General features: G+C 39.7%; 1 protein-coding gene across 1 annotated transcript in view; it reads right to left on the reverse strand.

Moving 5' to 3' along the window:
- CFAP43 (cilia and flagella associated protein 43) overlaps window positions 1-12,002 on the reverse strand; it is a 103,422-nt gene that overhangs the window by 18,204 nt on the left and 73,216 nt on the right. The window contains exons 20-27 of the mRNA XM_052661087.1: window positions 10,828-10,953; window positions 8,386-8,490; window positions 6,603-6,719; window positions 5,466-5,693; window positions 3,453-3,659; window positions 2,443-2,532; window positions 2,069-2,149; window positions 1,096-1,221 (exon numbers count right to left, since the gene is read on the reverse strand). Coding sequence (XP_052517047.1) covers window positions 1,096-1,221; window positions 2,069-2,149; window positions 2,443-2,532; window positions 3,453-3,659; window positions 5,466-5,693; window positions 6,603-6,719; window positions 8,386-8,490; window positions 10,828-10,953 — 1,080 coding nt within the window. The remainder of the gene's footprint in view (window positions 1-1,095; window positions 1,222-2,068; window positions 2,150-2,442; window positions 2,533-3,452; window positions 3,660-5,465; window positions 5,694-6,602; window positions 6,720-8,385; window positions 8,491-10,827; window positions 10,954-12,002) is intronic.

Raw genomic sequence — 12,002 nt, forward strand, 5'->3', positions numbered from 1 at the left:
ACAGGTATTGCCTTCTTGCATTCCCACAACAGTACAGAAAGAAGGTTCCAGAATGCCCATTTTACAGATGAGGAGACTGAGGTTTTCAGAGATAATAACATTTCCATGAGCCACACTGGATTCAAACTGTCCAACTCCAAAAGCAAAACATATAGTCACTTAATTATATTTCTTCACCCACTGCATGGTGTGAATGCAGAGAAAGTTGAGTGCTGGTTTAATCAAGGCTGACTTTTTACCAGGTGAGCATGGTCAAGGGGCAGGGGGTGAAGGTGTAGGCAAGAGAGTATTTTACTGTGCAAGACCATGAAGTAAATGCCACCACTTTAGGCATCTGAATTCTGTTAACTTCTTGACATCTTTACTGCACTCAGAACTACTCATTTTGGATAAAACGCAAGGGCACTGTTAGAGGATGCAGTGAATAAAAACAGGGACAAGTTAACAATAGGTTCAAAGGAGTTGTTCATAAAATACAGCCTCTATAAAGCTGACAAACTGTCCTGCCTTGAATGATAGTATGATTTTACTTTCTTCACAGAAGGAGAAATATTAACTTGGTTGTATACCATCAACTTTTACATCTCTATTATAATGGTAAGCAATTCCAATGTTGGAATGTTTCTTTACGATGGAAGGAGAAAAGTAGGAGTCGGGCATTTCAGAAATCTCAAATTAGAATTCTGTTGATTGCGTCATTCTTCTTTCAAGTCTTTTCCTTGAAAGTGAGAGCAAATACAGCAAGAGCATGCAGCTTAAATTGATGGAGGCAAGAGACAGCAGTACCTTGAACATACTGTCATAGGTGTTCATTAAACATCTGAAGAATGAATGAAGGACCAAATGAATTGTAATGATGTAACATGGGAAATCAATAAGAACCTTCAATTTTGCTGTGTGTCCTTATTGTTTAAAATTGTTCTAAGTCTTTATATTTATCTGTACTCACTTCCTAAAATTCTCTTGAGAATTTAAGCTGAAACAACATCCTGAGGATACTAAAGGCACTTGAGAGAATGCCTTTTGAAATGTCATTTAAAAAGATACTGAAACAAAACCCTTGGTAAGGTAGGCCATAGTCTCTGCTCTTCTGACCTTTCTATACTTATCTCTTTCTTCATTTAACTCCTTGACTTTTTTCTCATACTCTTTGAAGAGTTTCCTTTCCTCTTCAGACCACAAAGCATCAGGTTTTACCATGAATGGAGGCTGAGGAATCACCTGAAGAAATAAAGAAAAGCATCTAGGTTAAATATAAATGTAAAAATAGAGTAAAACTGAGTTACTGATACAGTTTTTAAAAAGAGCCCTTTAAAAGGGTATAGTTCTTCACATTGGCAAGATAATGACCTAAGATTTTGACCAAAGGATGTGAAAAAATGTTACAACTGTTTTTCTGTGACTTAAGCCAGGGTGAATAGTTTGGTGAATAGTTTGGGATGAACCCAGACTCTGAGCTGACAAGTTCAGACATGCAAGTTGATATCCTCATAGCTAGAACTATGTCAGTGCTCCAGGATACCTATGTCAGGTATCAAAGGGCATACTCCTCGGTATATCTGGAGAATTACAGGTGAAGTTTTATCCCTGCTTTCTGTAGAGACCAAAACCACTGTAGTTGCTTTTTTAGTTGTTCATTTGTTGGCTTTTTTTCAGGTTGGAGGACAAGCCTGTGGTTTCAAACTTATTTGCCTGATACATGTTTATAAGCTACTGAGTGAAGTCAAAGTGTTAGTCACTCCGTCATGTCCGTCTCTATGCTGCCCCATGGACTACAGCCCGCCAGGCTCCTCTGTCCATAGAATTCTCCAGGCAAGATTACTGGAGTGGGCTGCCATTCCCTTCTCCAGGGGATCTTCCTGACTTAGGAATCGAACCCAGGTATCCTGCATTGCAGGCAGATTCTTTACTGTCTGAGCCACCGGGGAAGCCCTTATGATGCACTGGGGGCGGTATATTTATTGTTGTAGAATTTCTAAAATTTAGGTTCACATAGGAAAAAATGGTCATGGTTAAGTAGCTTGCTCCATCCCATTCCACATTCCATAAGGATGGCCAGGAATCTCACCATTCTCAAAATGTCTTCCTTCTTGACTTCCAGAACTCCTCCCATCATGTCCATGAGGGCTCGGCGTCTTGAGTCAGGGCCCTTGGGAAAGAGCCAGAGTCAGAGAGGGTCACTGAGACAGAGACCACTCCAGTGGCACCAGGGACAGCCCCACCCCAATATTAGACTGACTGTATTTAGGATTGGGGAGGGCGGGCAGTGGCATGCATGGAGGGGAGAAGAGGCCACTGAGATTCCAGTGACCTCTGACCACGACAAATGCTCTAATGTCTGTCTCTGCTGAAGTACAAGTACAAGACTATTCAGCCAAGTTAGGAACAAGCATACCTAAAAGGAAAAAGGGTCTTAGGCACCACCAGAGGAAAACTGCATACCCGTGTCAGAAGCAATCGCTCCATTTCACGGGTCACAAGCAAGTCTGTTTTGGCTTTTTGCCACGGTTTAATATGTCTTTGAGCTGAAATCTGAAAGAGAAAATGTAGTTTCCTGCTGTTATTCTTACAAAACCCAAACTTTCCTTCTACACACTGGGACGGGGTTAGACAGAATTAGGGGGATAGAGGGAACACCCAGGTTTTGCTACCAATTTCCTATTTTGGAATGAAGATGCGATCCAAAATGAGAGAGTTAGAAAAATAGATGATTACTTTCAACAGGGACTGTTAGTGTTACTATTACCTCTAAGCAACACTTTTATCTTTTGCCCTGAAGTAATCAGGATCGTTTCATGAGAGCAAGGGTATTCTCTTTGAATCACTTCTTATAAATGAAATATGGTTATATTTGAAATGTTCTCTTTAAGTATTTAATTGTAACTGTCTCAGTGCCAAACAGATTTTAAGAAGGCTGTCCAGTGAGCCCCTTCCTCTGGAACCCATACTGTTGTAATGGCTACATAACTAATGGAGCTCCATCAGTCTCATTCCCATGATGTGATCCAACCTCTACGGCTATAGGTGCTGGGCCCAAGTTGGCCCAAGGAGCCCCTTTCCAGGCAAATCTGGACCTATGACTAAGAGATTATAGTTTGGACCAGATGCTCCCTAGAATATAGGAGATATAACACAGAAACTACTAGAGGCTGCTGAAATGCAGACAGAAGTGAATCAAAAGATGAAGAAAGGGCACTTCTGGTCTCCTCACAAGGCTCTGGTATGTGGTTCCTGCTTCTTTCTAGGCTTGGCGTCCAAATCTTCTCTGGACTCCATGGGATTCATAAAAGAAATCCTCATTATTTCTGGGGCTATGTTAGCTGATTTTGTTACTTGTAACCAAGATTTCTACCTTATACAGTTGCTTCTAGCAGCAAAAAGAAGAAGAATAAATAAGAGCCTGGAAAATGTCATGAGAAAGAAGGTGAGAGATGATACACAGAGAATCATACCTCACTACTTTCCACAACAAGGGTTCTCTCTGGCTTTTCACAGTCGTCAAATTCTGGTTGCCAGACTGATTCTTCCAACTCCAGATCTAAAATAATTTCTTTAATCCTTACATTTTTTTCCTTCACACGTGCAATTTCAATCTCTTTTTGTTTATATGCAGCATCAAACTCACTATTGAAAACTGTTTTTACCTTGTAAATAATATCCTGAAATATCAATGTTATAAACACATCCTGTATTATACCCTTACTGGCAACATGGGCCCACATTTTTACTTTTTCTCCAAAATCATTTTACAAATTATACACAAGTTAATCTAAAATACTGTTTGCATTAAGTCATTTCTTGGTTCAGTAATCTATAGCGGCATGTGACCATGAGCAGGATTAAGGCAACAGCATAACTGTTACACCACAGTGTATATCCAGAAATGTACATTGTAATTCAGTGTGCAGGTATGTTAACAAATGCTGAAGTGGATAATGGATACGTGGAGGCTCTTTGGACTTTTTTATCTCCTTTTGGGTATGGTTTTTTTTTAAATCCATCGTAAGAACATTTGAAAAGCAACATTCAGGATTTGGGCTTCCCTGGTGGCTCAGATGGTAAAGAATCTGCCTTCAATGCAGGAAACCGGGGTTTGATCTCTGGGTCAGGAAGATCAACTGGAGATGGGAATAGCTACCCACTTCAGTATTCTTGCCTGGAGAATTCCATGGACAGAGGAGCCTGGTGGGCTACGGTCCATGGGGTTGCAAAGAGACAGACACGATTGAGCGACTAACACTTTCATTCAGTATTTAAGTTGGAAAATGTCTTTTTTTTGGAATCATGTTTGGGTAGATGAGGTGAAGAGAAGATGCACTGTAGAGGTTGTTTGGAGAAGCTCCCACAGAAGTACAACCATGTACAATATTCTTCCTCTGTACAGACAGGTCATTTTTAACTAGAAAGGGAGCCCAATCTAGCTAGTTGGATCAGCCAATTACTAAGGTATCTCTGGTTTGGCAACTGCTCTGCCCCTAGCTCTACTAATGAGTAGAATGATGGGTCAAACTAAAAGTAGACTTTATTTTATCATCAGAGTTCAATCTACATATCTATTCTACTGAAGATGAAACCATTAAAGCAGGGTGGAAAATGGTCTTAACAGCTGGCACCAGAATTTCTCCTAGCCTGAAAATACTTTCTGTAGGGAAAAGGTTTTAATAAAGTGGCAGGAAGGTGGGACACTGAGGGCATAAGTCAGCAGAAGCTAAGCAACCAAAGAGATAACTAAACAGTTCTCAGAATAAATGTGTAGGAATTTCAGGTATTGGAGGAGATGAAGGAGAGAAAAAGATAGGAAGAGACAGCAGAATAACATAGTAGGAAGTTAGAACTCAAATTGCAGACAGGGCTGAAAGATTTTCAAGAACAGGGATGAGCAAACATTAAATATCAAACCATCTGCATTGGTGCAATCTCAAGTTACTGGGTTTTCAAAAACCTTCAGTTGGCTTGTATAGGTGGTGTGTTCTGAAGCTGACTTGTTGGGTTGAAAGCAAGGAGGAGCTTAGAGCTTGAAGGACACCATACCTTATCACTGAGCCCCAGAACTTATAGAAATCTTAGAAAGGAAATTGTATTTCCCCAGGTTAAGAAGATAGATAAGCAATCACATCTTGATCTTACAAGGAGTTCCTAACTGACATCTGGGTTACCTAGAAGGTGGCATTCAAGGATTTCTTTTATCTTTGAGCTTCCCGAAGACCTTTGTAGAAAGATGGTTTGTGATGTTAGCCAGTGGAGGGCGCTCTTTACAAAATCTGGTATCAAAGAACCCACTCCACATTGATGAAAACAACTCTTGTCCATAAGCTCTGTTTAAAGACAATGGAGCTAGCCATCTGCATGTTTCTCTGTGTACTTTAAAGACATCATTTGATTGGCATTAGATTTCAGTTTGAGCCTTTGCAGGACACTTCACGGAAAGTTTGAGGTTTTCAAAGATAAAGAAAAAATTCACCCACTTTCAGCAATATAATTTGGTTGATTTTCTCCTCTCTGGAATGAAGTTCCAATTGGCTTGACAGTAAAGAGGTATGTACCCTAAAATCAGTACTCAGACTGCCAAGCATGTAATTGGGCAAGCTGGTATCTTTCATTGTCCCATCTTCTTCCTCTTCTTCATCTTCCTCTTCATGATGCTTTTTAACCATGGGAATTGCAGACTGAACCTCTACAATTTCTTTCCGTAGCTAAATATTGAAAAAGATGAGATGAGAGTTATGCAATAAGAAGAATTCTCTAAAGAGCAAGTTTGAGACAACCTAATTATTTCAACAAGTGTTTTAAAATGTTAATTGTCTTGCCAGCAACTGAATTTAAAGTGATGGATAGTTCTTGAACCTGCTGAAGAGAAAGCTTCAGAAACTGATAAAGTGTGGATAAATCATGAAACTAAAAAATGTTCTTGATAGTGTATAATATTCATATTCTTCTGTCAGGATGACAGCTGCTTATAAATATTTTCAGTCTTTCTTGGTACTTAAGCATTAAAAAATATACCTTCTCTTCATGTTTTACAGGAACTTATTCCCATAGGACTGTTATGCGTAGGCAAGAAGAATTAAGCATGCCTTCAATTTATGTGTCAGAAAAAGAATGAATGCAAGGTTCTGGCCGAAATGAAACTATACCAATTGGACAGTATTTTTAAGTGGTTTGACAGAGATTGTTGGGAGGGAAATGCTAGGATTACTTTAGGAAAACCATAAATCCCATCAAAACAGATTCTACTTCATCCCTGGCCAACTATCTTAAAATATAATCCCCAGCGATAAGAGATGATAAAAATGAGTTATGAGTGGATGAAGAACTCATGACCAGAACAAGAACAAACTCCCAAATATAATTTTTAAAAGTATATCATCATATTTGAGGGATAGGCAAAGTTGTTAGGATATAGGTTCTAGACTTACTATTTAGATATAGGCCTACAAATATAAACAATATATACAAATATAAACAAACATACAAATATATACAAATATAAACAAACAATATCTAGACTTATCTTAAGTAGTATTCTGACTCAAATCTGTATGAAGGAAATACTGAAAGAGAAAACATCATAAATAAACACACATATATATTTAAAATTGTACTTTAAGACACTCTGTTTCAATCTTCTTTTGCTGCACAACTCTCTTCAATTCTTTCAACTCTTCATCAGTGCGTTCTTTCATTGGGAAGTTCTCAACCACATAGGGGATGTGAAAGCACTTGGGGGTAAAAAAAGCAAAATGAAAAAAATACATTGTCAGTACAATTATGTGTATCTGGGGCACTGCGGGAGATGTTTTCTCTGATTAAAACTAATTCATAGGCTACCATCATGCATGAGCAAAATGGCTGATGGAAGTTTTTTAAAAAGAACAATGCATGCCATCAGTATTGGTGTAAACTTTGTAAGAAAATACTGTCCTTCTGTGAAAGATCTATTTCTAGAGCAGTGCTTCTCAACTAGAAGTGATTTTGCTTGCCCCTGTCCCCATCTTCTTCAGGCCCCCAGGGATGTTTGGCAAAGTCTGGAGACAGTTTGGACTGTCACTAATAGGCGTGGTGGATACTACTGGGGCCTAGTAGACAGAGGCTAGGAATGTTGCAAAAATCCTCCAATCCATAGGACAGCACCCATAACAAAGAATTATCCAGCCCCAAATGTGCTGTTCTCAAGAAATCCTGTTTTAGAGCAATACTCAAGCTCATAGATGTAGGGTGACCAATACTTCATGACCTAAACAGATGGCATATTTGAAAGTGAAAAAGGTGCCGTTAATAGTTACTCCAGGATCACAGGCATAAATTGGGACTTTCGGTTACCCTAGACAAAGAGGGAAACTGCATTGGGAGGAATCTTAATAAAAAGGCACAAAAACAGCCCTTTAGAAAATGTGAAGCTAGATACAGGTAGAAATGTGAACATTATTAGATCTAGTTTTTAATCTGTGTGGAATGTGAGTGAGGTGGCTTTTTTGGAATAGACAGATATTGAGACTTGGATGCAGGTGGTGTCATAGAGGAAAGAGAGAAAGAGGTGTAAGACAAATCTTGAGAGATGCTGGTTTAGAAGCACATGGGGACCGAGCAGAGAGGGAAAATAAGACCCAGAGAAAGTGACACATGGAGGTGGAATTCAGCACAGGAAGGGCCAAGGCATGGTTTGCTTTCCTATATATGGACTTTCCTGCACTTTTTCTTTTTTTTAATTTAATTTTTTAAATTTTTAAATATAAATTTATTTATTTTAATTGGAGGTTAATTACTTTACAATATTGTATTGGTTTTGCCATACCTCAACATGAATCCGCCACAGGTATACACGTGTTCCCCATCCTGAACCCCCCTTCCTCCTCCCTCCCTGTACCCTCCCTCTGGGTCATCCCAGTGCACCAGCCCCAAGCATCCAGTATCATGCATCAAACCTGGACTGGTGATTCATTTCATATATGATATTACACATGTTTCAATGCCATTCTCCCAAATCATCCCACCCTCTCCCTCTCCCACAGAGTCCAAAAGACTGTTTTATACATCTGTGTCTCTTTTGCTATCTTGCATACAAGGTTATCATTACCATCTTTCTAAATTCCATATATATGCGTTAGTATACTGTTTTGGTGTTTTTCTTTCTGGCTTGCTTCACTCTGTATAATAGGCTCCAGTTTCATCCACCTCATTAGAACTGATTCAAATGCATTCTTTTTAATGGCTGAGTAATACTCCATTGTGTATATGTACTACAGCTTTCTTATCCATTCATCTGCTGATGGACATCTAGGTTGCTTCCATGTCCTGGCTGCACTTTTTCTTTTTTAAATTTTCTGCCATGAGACTTTCAATGAAAATTTTCATTGGCTAAGATGTACTTGAGGTTATATCTGTTACCTTAAGAGCTCGGCCTTTCACAGCCATTGAATTCCAGCATTCTTCTTTGATGATTTCAGCCAAATATCTCTTGGCTAGGTTTTGCATCTCAACATCCTTTCTTATCTTAAAGAACACAGAAGGGAAAAATAATGTTGAAAATGTGGCCTCAAAGAAAATAGCTTGACTGTATAAATTCCTTAATCAGATGCACTTGGAGGGGGTATTCCCCTATCTTTGAGAACCTAAGGTTTAGTCTACAGGCTTAGGATTTCCTTCCTTGAGGACCAGGGTGTCAACATGAACACCACTAAGGGCAGGCAGGTCCTACACAGGAGCCAAGGCAGGTGTACGGGCCGTTGCACAGCTGTGTTAGCTAAATAGCCATACACACTTCACAGAGCTGGCTGGCTGGTGCAAGGTGGTGAAGCAAACCCACCGTGCCAAGTATTCTTATTTTATTAGAAAAGTTTGAAACAGCTAAAAATGTTGGCTTAATTCTTGTCAATGTATATCCGAAGCGCCAGTTTGTGACCTCTCCCTTGGGGTCTTTACTCTACTAAAGTCTTCTTTTCTTTACATCTACCATGAAATGAATGTTCTACTACTCCTGGGGATGTACTTTTTCCCATTTAGGAACATATGTTACCTCAATTAGTTTTTATCTCCTTAACTGATTCTATTACCTAATATTTAAGTGATGAAGTATTCTTATTTCAATAAAATTTACCAAGAGCTAGCCTGAAAGTGACACCCAACAATCTTTAGTTGTTAGGGTCCTCTTCAGAATCTGTTTTCAAAAATTTTTTTTTACTGAAGTGTAGTTGATTTACAATGTTGTACAGACCTTTTTTTTTTTTTTTTTAATTTCACTTTGTTGGAAGAATTATTAGAAAACTAGCTGAGAATAGTATCTCTCAGATTCATTCATTTATTTCCATTTTATTCATTGTCTGAACAAATATCATGTTTAATTTGTATTTTGTTTTTGATTTTGTTCATTGAGTTAATGGCTAAAACAGTTTAAAATTACTTTTTGTTAAATAAACAGCTCTTTTGGCATATCAGTTGTCAGAATCTGACTGATTTCTAGGGCCCTTCAGGCTTTCCCTTTACTACTTCTGAGGCTACTTGATCAACCCTTTCAGAAAAATATTAATACTGTGGGACAGTATTACTATTACACATTAATTAATATTAATTAAATGTCCAGGTGGTCATTATTGGGCTTTGGTCTCTTCCTTATTGGTGGGATCCTGGCCAGAGCTGGCTAGTAGCGTGGTTTCTTTAGCACAAGGATCCCTTGCTCTCCCCAGGGACAAATATTCTGCTCCCAGGTGGATTAATGGTGCCATCTGCTAACAGCATTCTGTCCTGGACTGTCGGGTTCTACTATCACATCCAGTGTAGGGCTGATATCTCCTCAAAAGCCCAGAGTTCAGGAAAAATAAACAACATGAGGGAAATGAGCATGTGAGGAGCTTATCTGTGTACCAAAGTCTGAGTCAGAGGATCAAGGAAGCTCCTCGAGGGAGGCACAGGAATTTGATAAGAAACAAGGAGTGGGGCCTCTGGGGCAGAGGCATGGGTTGGAGTCGAGTGAGCACAGTGGCTGCATCAGTGATCGGGCGTCCAGAGGGGCAGGTTCATGGGGCTGAGCGGTCAGACGTGAGCTTAAAGAAAGAAGCAATGAGAGGATGAGGACGGGAGCAGGCATCTAAGCCAACTCATTTTAGGGTGGTCAAGATGAACGGCCTGGGAGAAGCTGGTGGTATCCCAGGCCTGAGCGAGGCCAGGGCCAAGGAGGATGAGCCAGAAGCACAGAGGGCAAGACCAGGACTGCTTCCTGGCTCTGCCTCAAGTTGTATTCTCTTAACCAAGTGAATACAGTGACTTAACCAAGTGACTGAGGCTCTATGACTTAGTTTCCTTAAGTGAGGAAAACAATAACCTACCTTTTTGGGTTGCTACAACAATCAAATAACATTCAAAAAGGCCCTAGATTGGTTCCTATCTGTTGTAAAAAGAAAAGGGGATACGTTGCTAGTCTTCTCCAACCACTTTCACAGTGGCTATCGTGTAGATGGTGCTCAAAGATTAGAAGAATCAGTGAGTACAGCGAGAATGATTTCAGCTCGAATTAAGAAAGGGCTTACTAAACAAAAAATGTTTGAAGTTGGTTTCAGGTGGCTGAGGAGACTTTCAAAAATGTTCAAATATATGGCAGAAGATGGTGGGCATAATGTCATGGTGAAGAGACAACAGGCGTCTGGCTGGACTAGATGCTTCTCTTCCCCATAACTTCTCTGACTCATTCCATTTATATGCACTAAGTCTGCTCTATTCACGTTATGGTAGAAAAGTTTTATTTTATTTGCATTATTCTGGAAAAGTTCTCCTTCCCATTTTCTTTTTACTTTCTTTATTAAATCTTTATGGTGCTTAAATAAAGGTTTTCGTTACCTTTTCGACTTCTTGCTCATTTTCATTATGCAGCCTCTCCAGTTCTTCAAGATCCAGGCCAAATTCTTGTTGCTCTAATTTTGCAATATCATCTACTGCTTCATTTTCTTCCATCATGTCAAGAACCTGAATTTTCAAGTAGGAAAGCTTGGAGATGAGTAAACAATTAAACTTTAAAGAGACGTTTCCTTGAGTCTCTTCAGACAGCAACCAATAAAAGATAGATATTCTGTTTATCTAAATGTAACTGTCAAGCAAACAATTAGGTTAGAGGGTTAATTCATAAACAACAAAAATATGTACTGATATTAAGAAATTACAGATATTTAGGTATGCTAATGGTATTCTTCTTAAGTATTTTCAGAGTTCTTATCTTGTAGATACATACACTTAAATAATTAAAGGTGAAATGATATGAAATCCAGGATAGTTTTCAAAAAAAATGTCCTGGAGATATTGTATATGTGCATGGTGAGAGGGGCATGGGAGAGGATGGTGTATATGCATGCTCAGTCCCTCAGTCACGTCCAACTCTGTGCAACCCCATCACTCCTCTGTCCATGGGATTCTCCAGGGAAGAATACTGGAGTGGGCCACCATTCCCTGCTCCAGAGGATCTTCCCGAGTCAGGGATCAAACCCAAGTCTCCTGCGTCTCCAGCACTGGCAGGCGAGCTCTTTACCACTGAGCCGCCAGGGAAGCCCTAGTAGACGGGTATAGGAAACACTATTGGTGATCAGATTAGATTATTATTCCCTCTATTTATACACATATTTGAATATTTGTATAATAAAAATATCTTTAGAAGTTTATAGCTTCAAAAGATTCAGAGACAAAGGACACATCAGTTCGTTCAGTTCAGTCGCTCAGTCGTGTCCGACTCTTTGCGACCCCATGAATCGCAGCACACCAGGCCTCCCTGTCCATCACCAACTCCCGGAGTTCACTCAGACTCACGTCCATCAAGTCAGTGATGCCATCCAGCCATCTCATCCTCTGTCGTCCCCTTCTCCTCCTGCCCTCAATCTTTCCCAGCATCAGGGTCTTTTCAAATGAGTCAGCTCTTCTCATCAGGTGGCCAAATTATTGGAGTTTCATCTTCAACATCAGTCCTTCCAATGAACACCCAGGACTGATCTCCTTTAGGATGGACTGGTTGGATCTCCTTACAGTTC

This window comes from Budorcas taxicolor, chromosome 23 (genome assembly GCF_023091745.1).
Source record: "Budorcas taxicolor isolate Tak-1 chromosome 23, Takin1.1, whole genome shotgun sequence".
NCBI lineage: Eukaryota > Metazoa > Chordata > Mammalia > Artiodactyla > Bovidae > Budorcas > Budorcas taxicolor.